Source organism: Zeus faber, assembly GCF_960531495.2.
Source record: "Zeus faber genome assembly, chromosome: 12".
Classification (NCBI taxonomy): Eukaryota; Metazoa; Chordata; class Actinopteri; order Zeiformes; family Zeidae; genus Zeus; species Zeus faber.
This window is the reverse complement of record NC_137196.1, coordinates 9,523,972-9,540,177: the sequence shown is the minus strand read 5'-3', so window position 1 is coordinate 9,540,177 and position 16,206 is coordinate 9,523,972. Positions and strand designations below refer to the sequence as shown.

General features: G+C 44.7%; 2 protein-coding genes across 4 annotated transcripts; both read right to left on the bottom strand.

Moving 5' to 3' along the window:
• Positions 1 to 276: 276 nt before the first annotated feature.
• Positions 277 to 6,340, bottom strand: rbp1.1 (retinol binding protein 1, cellular, tandem duplicate 1; the record flags this gene model as incomplete). The annotated part of the gene is made up of 4 exons (XM_080010717.1): positions 277 to 327; positions 1,334 to 1,435; positions 5,406 to 5,584; positions 6,268 to 6,340. The coding sequence occupies 4 exons, from the start codon at positions 6,338 to 6,340 to the stop codon at positions 277 to 279; spliced, it is 405 nt and encodes a 134-aa protein (XP_079866843.1).
• A 1,351-nt stretch (positions 6,341 to 7,691) lies between these two features.
• On the bottom strand, positions 7,692 to 14,610 carry nmnat3 (nicotinamide nucleotide adenylyltransferase 3). 3 transcript variants are annotated; one of them, XM_080011206.1, is made up of 5 exons: positions 14,596 to 14,610; positions 13,071 to 13,222; positions 11,780 to 11,963; positions 10,057 to 10,100; positions 7,692 to 8,501 (listed from the first exon to the last, which is right to left on the bottom strand). In XM_080011206.1, the coding sequence occupies exons 2-5, from the start codon at positions 13,180 to 13,182 to the stop codon at positions 8,092 to 8,094; spliced, it is 750 nt and encodes a 249-aa protein (XP_079867332.1). In that variant the 5' UTR covers positions 13,183 to 13,222; positions 14,596 to 14,610; the 3' UTR covers positions 7,692 to 8,091. The 3 variants fall into 3 exon arrangements, with proteins under 3 accessions (XP_079867332.1, XP_079867331.1, XP_079867333.1); XM_080011205.1 differs by lacking the exon at positions 14,596 to 14,610 and adding an exon at positions 14,386 to 14,538; XM_080011207.1 differs by lacking the exon at positions 14,596 to 14,610 and adding an exon at positions 14,165 to 14,369.
• Between the last annotated feature and the right edge of the window lie 1,596 nt (positions 14,611 to 16,206).

Genomic DNA, 16,206 nt, shown 5'->3' with positions numbered 1-16,206 from the left:
TGTAAAGACGTGTGGGAATAATAATAATATTTCCATATGCTTGTCTTTCTGTGAAGTTACATGCTGTATATAGTATGTATACACACACACACACACACACACACACACACACATATATATATATATATATATATGAGAAGGACCGTATATGATTCAAGATTCAAAGATGGATGGATATGTAACCAGAAAGGATAGGGGACGGGTGGACAGGTGGCGTGTCACAGGTGTGTCCGTTGTTGTGTGCTATGTCTCCATCACGGTCCCCAGGGACCGTGCTTAGGTCTTCTTGAAGACCTGCTTGGAGACCATTCCGGCAGCTCTCAGCTCCTGGTGAAGAAAAAATATGGAGAAGTACATTTGTTTCGAAAAGAAAAATAATGTATTGCGCTCATTTAAAATGTTTATACTCTGTCAATAATCTATTGGTGAAACGGTGCTTCTATGTCACGCCATTGTATTGTAGCGCATATTCTGTTGTATGTGTCGTATTGTATAGTGTGTATATTTTTATATATCTGACTATTTTTCTTCTGTATGTTTAGGCTATTTGTGTATATTTTGCTATTTTTATTTTATTTTTTATTTAAATGTTATACCTTTTTTTAAATTTTATTTTCATTATTTTTATTTTCACACTGTTAAACTTTTTTTCAATGATAATTGTCTGTAGAGAAATACACCAAATAAACAAATTTAACTCATCGGAATAAACTGATGATTGTGATTGATATCCTGTTTTTTGCATATACCTGCATTGTGTTTTCATGCCACTTGATGGTGGTGTTTCTCTAAATTAAAAAAAGGTGACACTTCCAACCCAAATAAGCTTTCCACTTATATACTGTTTAATAACATAACATATAAACTTAAACGATTTTTTGGTTTGCTTCTATATTTCTTCAATAATATGGGATAAAAGAAAACATCTCGATCACACCAATGTATGAAAAATGCTAATATGCTTGTGTTGCTGCCCTTTCAAATGCTAATGTTTTCATTACAGGACATTAAAAACTCGACAGAAAAGATAAAACGTGACATTCAAAATATTCTGCTGAAATTAGATCTGCAGAGTGCAGATAATGCCTCAACAAAGGCTCATGAAAAAAAACAGAGTTAGTTAAAAATTGGATCTGATATGAATTTGATTTCATTTTTGAACATAAAGTGTTTTGTTTCCCCCACAATTGTCCATGCAGGTGCCTTAAATACAGTAAAATACTGCAAAGTAGGATGATTGGCCTTGGAATGCACCTTTTGATAAAATCCCTTATGAAGCCTGAATTTAAAACCAAGCAGTTGGCCATTTTAATTTGGGTATCAGTGTTCTCACCAGATGGAGCTCGTCTCCTTCCACCCAGTGGGTCCAGCCTCTTCCCTCTATCTCTCCCTTCTGCGTGCACACCAGCTTGTCGCCCTCCCAGTTGATGGTGGTCTGAGGACACACAGATCACAGATAAAATAAGATAAGATAAAATAAAACAAAGGCCTCTTTGGTTCCCAAATGATCCCCTAAAAGGTGAGATTGGTGCAAGAGGTGATGATTCAGGCAATTTTCCTCCTGGAGTTGCTTAAACGCTACTGTAGGAGCGTGCGCGCGCACACACACACACACACACACACACACACACACACACACACACACACACACACACACACACACACACACACACACACACACACAGTCACCCCAACAAACAGCTTATCTATAATCAGCCTATCAGATTACAATTATTTTTCTTTGATGAAAAAGGTTTGTTACCCTGTTCAGTATTCTGTGAGAAAATCTGAGCAAATTTGGCTTTAAGCTTTGCACTGGTGCCTGGGAGCGTGTGCTTGCCACTCAGGTGCCTTATCTGCAGCCACTGCAAATGAAATACATTGTAAAAGCTCATAAAAGATAAGATAAAAGCTTATTTATAATGAAGATGATCACATTATATGGTCATTATAGGATGATAAGAGCTGGTCATGTGACTATGTGGACTCATTATAAGGGCATATTTCATTACTCCGACAGGTCTTCACAGCTCGGAAATTATAAGTCAACCGTCGCAATATGTTATAAATGTATAATTTTCTCTAAGAAATGGTGATTAATCACTGAAATGCATCATTCACGGCTCATTACATGAGTTAGTGTAGTGATTCTCCACCTTTTTTTCATATCAAGGTCCCTCAATTTGATACTCATTTGGTCATGGAAACCGTTTGATAAGATTTAGTCCCTGGGACATCAATATGATTTTGTCCAAATTCCATGTCGACAATACAGGACAGTTTCTACTATAATGGTGCTAATGTCTTGTAAATTAATTAATGGGAGGTTTTGAGGAACTTCTGATGATTTTGCTGGGCACCCTATGGCATGTTTCGCTGTCATCCAATCACTGCGCACCTCTTGCCTCACCCACTCACCATGCACTGACGCTTCCTGTGGTCCACTGAACCTGCACCTACCTGTCTCATCCACTCATTGTGCACCTCGTTTCTCAACCAACCACAATGCACTTCCCGTCTCATCCGCTCACCATGCACAGTGGAAACTCGCATTACCAGTTGAATTCGTTCCATGACGGAGCTTGTTTTACGATATGCATGTTTTACAAATGAATTTCCCCCATTTAAATTAATTGAAATATAATTAATCTGTTCTCATCCACTGACCACGCACTTCCTGTCTCATCAGCTCACCATGCACTTCCTGTCTCATCCACTCACCATGCACTTCCTGTCTCATCCACTCACCATGCACTTCCTGTCTCATCCACTCACCATACACCTCCTGTCTCATCCACTCACCATGCACGTCCTGTCTCATCCACTCACCAACCACTTCCTGTCTCATCCACTCACAATGCACGTCCTGTCTCATCCACTCACAATGCACGTCCTGTCTCATCCACTCACCATCCACTTCCTGTCTCATCCACTCACCATGCACTTCCTGTCTCATCAGCTCACCATGCACTTCCTGTCTCTTCCACTCACCATACACTTCCTGTCTCATCCGCTCACAATGCACATCCTGTCTCATCCGCTCACCATGAGCTTTCTGTCTCATCCACTCACCATACACTTCCTGTCATCACCTGTCTCATTGATTGACCATGCACTTTCTGCCTCACCCACTCTACATTCACTTCTTGCCTCATCCACCCACCATGCACTTCCTGTCTCATCCACCCACCATGCACTTCCTGTCTCATTCACTCACCATATGTGTTCTGTCTCATCTACTCACAGGACACTGCCCGTCTCATCCACTCACCATCCACGTCCTGTCTCACCCACTCACCATGCACTTTCTGCCTCATCTACTCACCATACATTCCCTGTCTCATCCACTTCCTGTCTCATCCACCCACCCTGCACTTCCTGTCTCATCCACCCACCATGCACTTCCTGTCTCATCCACCCACCAAGCACTTCCTGTCTCAGCGACTCACCAGAGCTTCCTGTCTCATCCACCTACAATGCACTTCCTGTCTCATCCACTCACTATGCACTTCCTGTCTCATCCACCCACCATGCACTGCCTGTCTCATCCACTCACCATCCACGTCCTGTCTCACCCACTCCCCATGCACTTTCTGCCTCATCTACTCACCATACATTCCCTGTCTCATCCACTTCCCGTCTCATCCACTCACCATCCACGTCCTGTCTCACCCACTCCCCATGCACTTTCTGCCTCATCTACTCACCATACATTCCCTGTCTCATCCACTTCCCGTCTCATCCACTCACCATGCACTTCCTGTCTCATCCACCCACCATGCCCTTCCTGTCTCAACCACCCACAATGCACTTCCTGTCTCATCCGCTGACCATGCACTTCCTGTCTCATCCACCCACCAAGCACTTCCTGTCTCAGCGACTCACCAGAGCTTCCTGTCTCATCCACCTACAATGCACTTCCTGTCTCATCCACTCACTATGCACTTCCTGTCTCATCCACCCACCATGCCCTTCCTGTCTCAACCACCCACAATGCACTTCCTGTCTCATCCGCTGACCATGCACTTCCTGTCTCATCCACCCACCAAGCACTTCCTGTCTCAGCGACTCACCAGAGCTTCCTGTCTCATCCACCTACAATGCACTTTCTGCCTCATCTACTCACCATACATTCCCTGTCTCATCCACTTCCCGTCTCATCCACTCACCATGCACTTCCTGTCTCATCCACCCACCATGCCCTTCCTGTCTCAACCACCCACAATGCACTTCCTGTCTCATCCGCTGACCATGCACTTCCTGTCTCACCTACCCACCATGCACCTCCCGTCTCACCCACCCACCATGCACTTCCTGTCTCATCCACCCACCATGCACTTCCTGTCTCATCCACCCACCATGCACTTCCTGTCTCATTCACTCACAATGCACTTCCTGTCTCAGCCGCTGACCATGCACTTCCCGTCTCACCCGCCCACGATGCACTTCCTGTCTCACCCGCCCACCATGCACTTCCTGTCTCATCCACCCACCATGCACTTCCTGTCTCATCCATCCACAATGCACTTCCTGTCCCAGCCGCTGACCATGCTTCCCGTTTTACCCGCCCACCATGCACTTCCTGTCTTATCCACCCACCATGCACTTGCTGTCTCATCCACCCACCATGCACTTCCTGTCTCACCCGCCCACCATGCACTTCCTGTCTCATCCACCCACCATGCACTTCCTGTCTCATCCACCCACAATGCACTTCCTGTCTCAGCCGCTGACCATGCTTCCCGTTTCACCCGCCCACCATGCACTTCCTGTCTTATCCACCCACCATGCACTTCCTGTCTCATCCACCCACCATGCACTTCCTGTCTCATCCACTCACAATGCACTTCCTGTCTCAGCCGCTGACCATGCACTTCCCGTCTCACCCGCCCACGATGCACTTCCTGTCTCACCCGCCCACCATGCACTTCCTGTCTCATCCACCCACCATGCACTTCCTGTCTCATCCACCCACAATGCACTTCCTGTCTCAGCCGCTGACCATGCTTCCCGTTTTACCCGCCCACCATGCACTTCCTGTCTTATCCACCCACCATGCACTTGCTGTCTCATCCACCCACCATGCACTTCCTGTCTCACCCGCCCACCATGCACTTCCTGTCTCATCCACCCACCATGCACTTCCTGTCTCATCCACCCACAATGCACTTCCTGTCTCAGCCGCTGACCATGCTTCCCGTTTCACCCGCCCACCATGCACTTCCTGTCTTCTCCACCCACCATGCACTTGCTGTCTCATCCACCCACCATGCACTTCCTGTCTCATCCACTCACAATGCACTTCCTGTCTCAGCCGCTGACCATGCACTTCCCGTCTCACCCGCCCACCATGCACTTCCTGTCTTATCCACTCACACCATACACTTCCTGTCTCACCCACCCACCATGCACTTCCTGTCGTCCACACCAGAGAGGTCCTCCTCGAACTCCTTCCCCACATGGAAGTCCATGTTATAGTTCTTGAAGGTGCTGAGGGTCTTGATGGTGATGTGGTCGCCGTCGTGCACAATGTCCTTGTCAGGCTTCAACAAGGTGGCGATTTTCCTGATGGCCACGTTCACATCTGTGATATCACAAAATGGGAAAGGGAGAGAAACGTGTGTCACTGTGTAATTATCATTTTATGAAGCTGGATATTATTCAGTTATCAGGAATAAAACAGTTACATCAACACTTGATCCATATAAAGTGGTTTCAATCGCATAAATCAAAAGAAAATAATATATATTTAATTTACATTTTTTATATGGTATTTATCAGAAATAGACCCCTGGAAAAGTCTCCATATAAAAATATTTTTTTTAAATAATAATAATACTAATAATAATAATATATTATTATTATTATTATTGTTATTATTATAATGTTAAAATGTTATGTGTTTATTCGTTTCATCTTTAATTGTACCATTGCAATGTCAGGATAGGGTTATCACATTCCTGCCCCAATTCAATTAATTTATTGGGTTTATAAACGGTTTTCGCTGCTGATTTTCTACTCGGACGTTGTGTCATTTTTTATCAATTAAAAAAATAAAAATAAAATAAAAAAATCTAAATTCAAGAGTCTTCATCTGTCACACGCAGTGATACAACTGTGGCAGCGAAAGTCCAAAGGCTGCGCAAAACCAAGTAGGAAGAGAAGAAAATATGCATCTAAATTAGAACGAATAATAACAATGGAAACATTCGTAGACAGCACAGTTAAAAAAATCAATTGTAATATAATATGTAATAATAAACCCACCGAGAGCCTTGAGGTACTCCTCGAAGTTCTCGTTGGAGATCATTTTCCAGTAGCCGTTCAGATCCACCGGCATCTCGGCTCTGCGGGTCTCGCTGCTTTCCTTTACTTCCAGTAAACGAGGTGAAGGAGATCCGTCACTCACCACTGAGTGCTCGCCCTCAAACTCCCCGATTTTAAACTATTCCACGTTAAGCCGATTAACCGTTTTTGTGTGTGTGTGTGTTGTTTTTTTATAATTTGGGACCTCCCCCCCACTTCACATAACCTGCACACATAATAATGTGCGCACACTTAAAGGCTTAAAATGGCGTGGGAATGCTTACTGCGGCTATTTATGAATAATCTGAAAATATTTACTTTTAACAATTGCGGTGCCAATGACAGCATAAATTGAACCTGGGAGGGAACTGGGATTATTCAATAAAAAAAACAACAACAACAATTTAATCAGTTAAATGTTTATTCCCTTAATTAATCATCCTGAGCTTTTGAAAATACGTTTTGAACACACATTCATGTATTAATGTGTACAGGAGGAAATCTGTCACAATTCACAAATATAAATACAAAAAGGGAAGCAAACGCATACTACAATCCTCAAAGATTTTCAGTCAAAAACAAATATATACACTTCATTTAATTTTTTTATTGAAACGTCATGACACCGGGTGATTACGCACAATAAGCTCTAGAAGCTCTAAAAAAAATAAAAATAAAACTACTCAAATGTGCGTAATGGACACGACGTGCTCACCGGCGCGAGCGGCACAATCGCGATTCTGGGCCTGGACCTCCAGCACTCACCTCACAGAGTACAAGTCCCGGCACGTCTCCACGCTTCAAATGGCTCAGATTGTGCTTTCGGTCTGTTGCGTGTTTTAACATACTGCTGTGTTGCCCCTGAAAAAGAAAAATAGTTCTGGGAGTAGTAATTGGTAGTAGCAGCAGTAGATTGTTAGTAATATATTCATAGTAGTATATTGTTATGACCATTTTGTTATCCGCCCTGGCACACACATACTGTATATAGTACTGAATGGTGACATGGAATTCCATCCATTGTAACATAGCAATAGGGGTCCGGCCTAAGAAACTAATTTAATTTGCCATTCTGTGGGTACACGTCAGACATTCCATTGTCAAAGCCCCCCCCCTCCCCACACACACACACCTTTCCAAGGGAAGTGTCAGTAACACAGTGGCACCTTCACTTCACTTGCTATTTGTCTCACTGAGAAAACACCTCGACACTGAATTGTCAGGATTGTTTAAAATCCCTCCCAGAAGAACTGCCAGTGTCTCAGTGTGACTGTAGAATTACACTCTGAAAAGCCAGTGAATAAATGGGTCTGAGGGGGGCCCTTCAAATAAACCCAGAGACCCCTGGCGCTCACACGCAATACGAAACAAACCAAAACGGCAAAACCGAAACGCAGGGCGCCCGAAGGAGGGAAAGAAATACACTCTTACCAAGATCTTCTCCAAAACATAAGAGCTTTATTTCAACTTCCCTGACCATGTCATTATTTGCAATGTGGAAAAATAAATATGATAACAGTTTGGTGGACACGATTTAATGCGGGCGGGCCCATCGTCCCAGCCGACTGAATTTAATAAACACCAACGTAATCATATCTCTCAGCGGTTCAAACTGGCTGTGGCAACGCCACCGGATGTTTTTGATTTTGAAAATATCACACAAGAAATAACACGGCACACTGCAAAAATAGATGACGCCTGCAGAGGCGCAGCGATGCCTTCCCTTCCGGTCGGACATTCTCTTCTAGTCTCTCGTCTCCTCATTTCTGGCCCCGTTCGCTCGAGTCAGTCGTCCAGGCTCTGGGCCGGGCCCTGCTTGGTGAGGGGCCGCAGGGGCGTATCCTGGTTGCGGCCCTCGCTGGCCTCCGTGTAGAGGTCATGCTGGCGGATGTACCGGATCACAGTGTCGGGCAGCAGGTACTTGACGCTGAGCCCCCTCCTCAGCGCGCGCCGCACCTCGGTGGCGCTGGTCTCGTTCCTCACCCACTCGCGCACCAGCAGGACGTTCCCCCGGTGGCGGGACAGTGCGTCCGACTCGTGGACGGCGCGCTCGGGCTGCAGCGCGCCGCGGCTCACGCACACCAGGCCGAAGCGGCCGGCCAGCTCCTCCACGTGCTCCGCCCGCCACAGGCCTGGCACCTTGAAGGTGTCCAGGAAGTCGGCGCCGCACAGCAGCTTCAGCTGGGGAGACGGGCCTGGGGGTGTAAACAAAGAGCCTGTACTACAGCGCTCTGGTTCATACTACGATACGATTCAATTGTTTACATTTGTTCACATTACTTGATTTGAAAATTATAATATCGATACTTTGTTTGGCAGTTACACAACCGTTTTCCACCACCAGAAGCCCAAATGAATTGAAATATTCCTGAGTATGGTTCACTGGGTGAAATATTTTAGCACTGTGAAGTTGGAGTCTCATTTTGTATAAAATGTCAATGTATCGATATAAAATCATGTCGTATGCCATCTCATCGATATCGGATTGAATCGATATTGAATTCAATCAAGACCCTTCGTACAGCCCGACAATATTTTATTTTTTTAGATAACACATTTTACGTGTGATGTGAAAGTTTCCCCAATCGGACGACGTGATGTCTGCACGCCGGGAACAGCTCTAATGCAGGAACCTGCCCGGTGACGTGTGACATTCAAAACCCCTAAGTCACATTCGAGGTGGAAACCGGAATCGGAATGGGAACGGAAGAGAAAGTCAAACAGTCGCAGCGGCTGAAAACCGTGTAAAACAAGATAGCCGGAGATGACGAACGACGACTGTGCCGCTTCAGCAAATTATTCCATTTCAGACGTCTGCCTTGCCGGGGCCCGAGGCGAACACAACAACTGTGGCTACGGCGGCGACTAAACCCAACCGGAGGCTCCGCGAAGCCGGTTTGAAACCACTTTAAATGAGAAATAAAGACAAGAAACCAAAACATTTCGGGGTTGCGTTGTATTCTCTCAAGACAATTGATTTAATCTTCGATGAGATATGAGATATGTTTTATCCGAATGCGTCCTTTTAGTGGCTGTCATAATGTCCAGTACATTAGTAAGTTAATCTTTATTTACACCTTTTAGCTCCTTGCTAAACACACGTCACAAAGTGTTTTACAAAATAGTGAAATCAAACCAAGACAAGGGGTTAAAACCTGCATAATATACAAACTAACGGTGGGACAAAGTCAAACTTGAGAAAATGCCAACTTTAGATCAACAGATTGTTAAAATGAAGGGAAGATCTGATGGGGAAGATCTAACTTCAGAAGGTTTGATGAGGTTAGGTTCGGCTGATAGATCGTTATAATATCGACATCATGACGAGTAACGTCTCACATGGCAATACTAGTTACATTTTTTCTTTAAGGCTTCATTACAGTAAAGTAATGCAATTTCCCGATCTGAACTAAATGCCTCTGTCTGAGTGGTCAAAATATTCACATTACTAACTAAATATTTGTTATGTGTAAATATCTTATGAAAGCACCATCAGTGACCCCTAAAATATCATCAAAGGAGCTGCTGTTCAGACACAAGATGTGTTATCAGTGACACAAGGGGAAATGTTCTTGGGGGAAATAGCCTTAATGGCATTCCTTACATTTAGAGCCGTCACTAATACTCTTTAGCAACCGAGCGCTGAAAAGAACAATTAGACAACTACTACACATGCTAAATCGCTGTACCGGAGGGGGAAGGGTGATGGGATGATAGGACGGGTGTTTCTATTTGACACAGTGTCTTTACCTGTGATTTGCTGGTACTTCTTCAGGATACACCTGTAGTGGTGCCTGGGAGGGCGGTGCCCGAATGAAAGAGAGGTAGAGAGAGACGTTAACAGTTGGCAACAGGTTATATGGCAACAAAAAAAGCATGAATAAAAAAGTTCAGTGTTTTAACGGAAAGCCTCTTATGGGTGTTGGAACAGATTTGTGTGTGTGTGTGTGTGTGTGTGTGTGTGTGTGTGTGTGTGTATGTGTGTGTGTGAGGAGGGGGACGAAGGTGGGACGACGTGGTCAGCCCCCAGCTTCTCACAGCCTCGGTGCTGCTCCGAGACAACAGACCGTTTCATGCTTTAATCAGCTAGCACGTTGCGCAAACACGGCTTAGGGAGCCACGAATGGGGCCGCTCACAAGGGGATTTATGGGGAGCGGCGTAGAAGGTGACATAAGCAGTTGAATAACGCAATTGTGCACTTTGAATATCACAAAAGGTAAAGTACTGACATAAAAACTGGTGTTTGTTAAATGTGTGAAACCTCGAATATCCAAGTTGCAAAGTTACTTCTGGTTGTGCCTTGGTGCCAGCAGTTCACATTCAGTTAGCATGGGAGGTGCTCTAAATACATCAACACAATAATAAACTCTTTTCATACTCGACAGCTTTGGGCAATACACACGTTAACAATTAATAGTTACAAAATGGCCTAATATACCTTATCTGGCATCCCCTCTTCTAATCATTCTAATTCACAAAGCTGCACGACTTCTAATTTTCTTCTCGCGTCTTACCCACATTGAGGTGCTGGGCATCGTTTTTGCCGCTCCACCTTCCTGCCCTTGGCCGTTGAAATTTAGCCGCCCCTGGTGAATAGACAGCTTAAGGAAAACAGACCCAGAATGGGCGCCCCCCCAAGAATTCAATAATAACCCCCCCCCCCACACACACACACACCGAAACACCCCCCAATAGACAGTCGATGTTTGCACCGAGCGGCACTGGCAGAGGTCCAGGAGAGAGGGAGCAAAGCAACTGTTGCCGTGTTGTGCCTCAGAGGGAAGGAATGTCCTTGTGCCCCCGTTAAAGCCCAAGAGGGACGCAAGTGCGGTGAGACAATGGCAGCGGGGAACAAGAGGCGACGGGTGCGAGATGAGCCGCGGAGACAGAGCACTGCGCTTGGTGGAAATGGACTCGGACGCAGAAGCTCGCAAACTCTGGCAGTTGGATGAAAGCGGCATTTTCTTTACATCTCGTGCGCCTAAATATAACCTTTGAAAGTGGGCCGCTATAGGCCATAGAGAACCGGGCGCTGAAACAGGGCTCTGCCGCTGTGTAAAATGGAAGGGGCTTAATCTAGGTTAAGGCTTGGCGGCACTGGAGTAAATAGACGGTAGTGAATAGCGAATTTGACACCAGTTGATACGTCTGAAGCTCTTGGTTACACCCAACACCACACAGAATACATTGCCAGGATCAGGAGCAGCCGGCTACAGCTCGATACAGACAAAAAAAAAAGTGCTACGTTGACTCTCTACATTGTCCAACACCGATGATTTACAAAAAAAAACGCTGCATCTAATGTGCTTAACTGGGGTTTTATGATGCCTGTGAAATAAATGTACAACCAGAGCGCTCTGAATAAAACATCATCCACAGAGAGCGACGCAAAAGACATTACTAATAGACCACATGACTTAGGCCTGTGGCTTTAGGGTGCTTTCATGAATTCACGTTAAAACGTCTCCACACCTCATGGTGACCACTGTCTCCGTCCAGTCGGGCTGGCGGCTCTCCCACTCGTCCACCAGGATCCAGTCAGAGGTCTGGAGCGCCAGCCTCGCCATGGCGACCCGATGCTCGGCCAACACCAGGCCCTGCTTGCCGTAGCCGTCGCTCACTGGGGAGATGATGCCCTTCACCACCTGGAACTGACCTGGAGAGAAAGAGGAGGATTGTATTTCATTTCCAGGCCATTATAGCGAACATTTAACTTTTGTGTTCCATGTAAATATTATAAGATAATAGATATAAATGGGAGATTGAAGAGAAACTGTTTGGACCAAAGTCAATTTTTAACTTAAATTTATTGTTCTGTCCAGGCCATGATTTCACTCAATGGATTGGGACTAAGTGCACTAAAATGGCCAGATAAATCATGTATAACCCATGTACACCAGCATGCCATGCTAAAAGCATACATCATTAAAGGTTTAAGCCGTGAAGGACAAGCTTTATAGCCATGCATATTTTACTGACTTTCTATAATCATTTGCCAATACTGAGATCCTACGAGTTATCGTGTGAAGCAACGGCAGCACCGAGGGCAGGGTTCATTCTGGCATTAAAAAAATGTAGCTTTTAAAGCATTGTTTTTCCTTTTTCAAGGACTTCAGGCAAAACAAATATAATACATATTCAATGTGATCTTTATTAATTAAAATATAATAGTAGTCTCGTTGTCTATTATTAATATGAGTATAAACTGTATAAATACTGTGTATATATACATTATATATGCGTGTGTGTGTGTGTATATATATATATATATATATATATATATATATATATATATATATATATATATATATATATATATTTATAATATATATAAATATATAATTTTTTTCTCATTGTCATCCATTATAAGTGTCTATTTCCAACCATGCTGGATTAAATGTATATTTCCCTGACATAATCTATGTCTTAAAAGCGATTGTAGAATTTTTTTTATTACATTACGATTTTAAAGAACAAAACCAGGGGGAATCACAGATGGTCAATGACTGAATTTTTTTTTTCAATTACTTTTTTCTTTTCAAGCATTTCAGAGCAAAGCGAGCTACTTTCAAGGTATTCCAGTACTTGAATTTCTGAGGGTGAAACTCAAGCGCCTCGATGACCTGGCAAAAACCCTGTAAATGGTTAAAACTGAAAAGACAAGATTCATAAAAGAAACAACACACCCACAGCATCAGAGAAGATGGCTGTGTGTGGAGCTGCAGCTGGTGATGCCACTCTCTCTTGGTGGTGTGTCTCTGACCTGTGCTGTGCACGTGGTCTCGGGCCAGCTCAAACAGCCTCATGTGCTGGTTGGTGATGGGGTTGAAAGAGCCGCAGGACAGCAAGACCAGCGGGATCCGGCAGGAGGCCATCTTGGCTCCCTGGAAGTCGCTCACACCGTCATCGCGAAGCCTACGAGGGAGAGACAGACAGAGCGACGTCACCAGAAACAGACAGTAAATACAGAATGGGATGGAACCGGTGAGAAGAGAAGAGGGACAGGAATATGAGGAGAGTCAGTTCCCACTGGGCCGGCCACAAGAAGGATACAACACTGTCTAACAATACGTCATCTTGAGGGAGAGAAAACAAACAAACAAACAGAAACACAGGGTTCTGTTCTTGTCTTACATTTATATGATGCGACTCAATATGAATCATTCACACAATCATAAAGATCAAATCATGAGATCAGAAAGGATTTATTTATTTTTTTATCCCAAAACTCAGTGAAGTACAATGACTAGATACTGTATAGTCCATAGCATCTGCTGCTAATTGTAAGTCGCTTTGGATAAAAGCGTCTGCTAAATGCAATGTAATGTATTGTAATGTAATGTAATGCTGCTGTCAGACGATAGAATAAAGACAAAAAATGTACTGATGAGGGAATGAATGAGAATATATATACGTGTGTGTGGGAAACGAGACACTTAAAAATACACTGATGGGACACCAGTCAAGGTTGTATCCAAATACTGCACGTGTTTAGGGCCATGGATTGTAAAATTGCGGCAGCTTAATTGTAACACCCAGGACTAAATGCTATTCAAATCGGGGGAACCGCATTCAATTTAAGGAGGGGGAAAAAGCAAGTGAAAAGGTTTTCATTATGCATTCCTTAGGTCAAGGAGAAATTAATGAAATTGGTGCATAATAGTTCATAATTCACACTGTCAAAAATAAAACATTATGCACAACTTCTTACATATATATGTAAAGAACAATCTGTACTGTGTGCGCCCGGATTTGAAAGCAAGGCGGGTTATACCAATAGAATACACACACTATTTAAAATGCATATCAAGAATTATATCAATTCACATAACAGCAGGCACCGCCATTGCGACGTACTGGAAACGGTGGTCGTAGGGGTTGCGCGTCAGTATCTTGTTCTATCTTTAACGTGTCAGACTGAGCGGAGCGTTCGTTATTTCAGCCGAACTCCCATGCCACACACACCGCTGAAGGAACAACCAGCACACGTGAAGAAAACCCCGCGAAGGGAACGAGCTGCTTGGGCTTTGGGGATTTACATTTCACCAAAGACAACACGAGAGTGTCGCGCTACTAACGCCCAACTCGCATCCTACAGTAAACACAGTCGCGACATTAGCAGCTGGTGGTAGCTTAGCCGCTGACATGCGTCAACGTAACGAGCGCCCGCGCAGCTTCCCGAGACTCCAAACCGAGCCCACGCGTGGGCGGCTCGAAAAACACACGCCGCCGTGAACGGCACCCAACTCCCGGGCAGGGCCGCCGCGCCATCGAACTACGCTTCCCACCTTGTTCCTGTCGGCGCGTATGTGCCGCTGTGTCACACTCGCTTCAGTCCCCGGCGGCGAGGAACGTTAAATCCATGGTTCCGCTGGTCCAAACGAGCTCAAGCCTGACCCCCCGCGGACAGACCTCATCAGGCGCGTCACGCCGTGGGCGCTGTCCGTGGTGCTGAATCACTTACGTGGGTTTAAATCCGTTGCCCCAAAAGTTTTTTTTTTCTTTTTCCCCCTGCCATGACACACTTTTTTCAGTGATAGAATCACATGTTATTAACAAATAAAACATCCGAAATGTGTATAAACGTGGTTATTATTAATATTATTATTATTATTATTATTATAATGACTTTCAGTGTGAAACATGAGTTTTGTTCTGATGAACGCAGAGCTGGTATCCTGGCTGGAACTGAAGAATTCACATTGCAAATCTTTTTTTTTTTTTTTTTTTTTTTTTTTTATCTCGCATCAGTGCATTGCACTGCTGCCTCACAGCAAGAAGGTCCTGGGTTCGATTCCCCCGCCTGGGGCGCTGTTGGCACCGTGGTCCGGGCGGGTTATCTCCCAAATAGGAGGCTTTCTGTGTGGAGTTTGCGTGTTCTCCCCGTGCTCACATGGGGTTTCCTCCACCTCACGTCAGTAAGGACCCCCCACCAAAAACATGCACCCATCATCGTCTGACCAGCGATGGACGCTCATCACCAGGTCCCCGGGCGCGTCCACGTATGCTGCCCACTGCTCCTGGCTGTGCCCCCCCGGAGGAAGGACAAGCCAGGATGTGTCAAATGCAGAGGCCACATTTCACCAGCCACCATCAAAGCATGTGTGTGTGTGTGCAAGCATGTGTTGTAGTGTGGTGTGTTGCGTGACGAATAAAGACCGTTTCTTCTGTTTCTGTTGTTTCAACACAAGAACTAAATTCCATTATGCATTTTCTTCAAGTGGAATTTGAAGAGAATTCACATGATTAATAAATAATTGGCGGGTGGTAGCGTACTGCACCTACATTCATTCATCATTGCTCAATTGAATGAACAGTGCAAGGGAATCCTATTTTTTAATCAAAGTGTAAGAAGACGTGACAGCCCTTTTAAATGTGAAGACAACCCACTTTCAAAACATTCTGCCATCACTTTATCACGACCTTTAAAGCGGCCTCATGCCATTATAGCAATAGGAGCTAAACGCAGCGTGGCCTTTTATTCCATTGTTGTTACCATCTCCTGCCAAGGCAGATGCTTTGCTTTGACTATCTGCACAGCGCCGGCACAACTGATTACAAATGGTTGAGCAGCAAATAGCTTTTCCTATACTTATGCACATGAAATAGCATTGAAAACAGGGGAGTGCTGGGAAGTTCTGTGGCATTTCAAACAGATGGCAAGTTGCGTTTGATGGCAGACACACTCTTAAAGGCCGAGGGAAAGTCAAAGACGCAGGTCTGCAGCACTAGGAAAAAAATGTAACAAAATAGTATCTCTCGGTATCTCTCAATGTAATTTCATTACCCCAGGGCTCTGTTTGCAATATTGAATATTTAAGATGGATGGGACTTTACTGTAGGCCTATAGCTCCATGTCCATGAACAGCCTACCTTAAAAAAAGCTAATACTTGTGGCA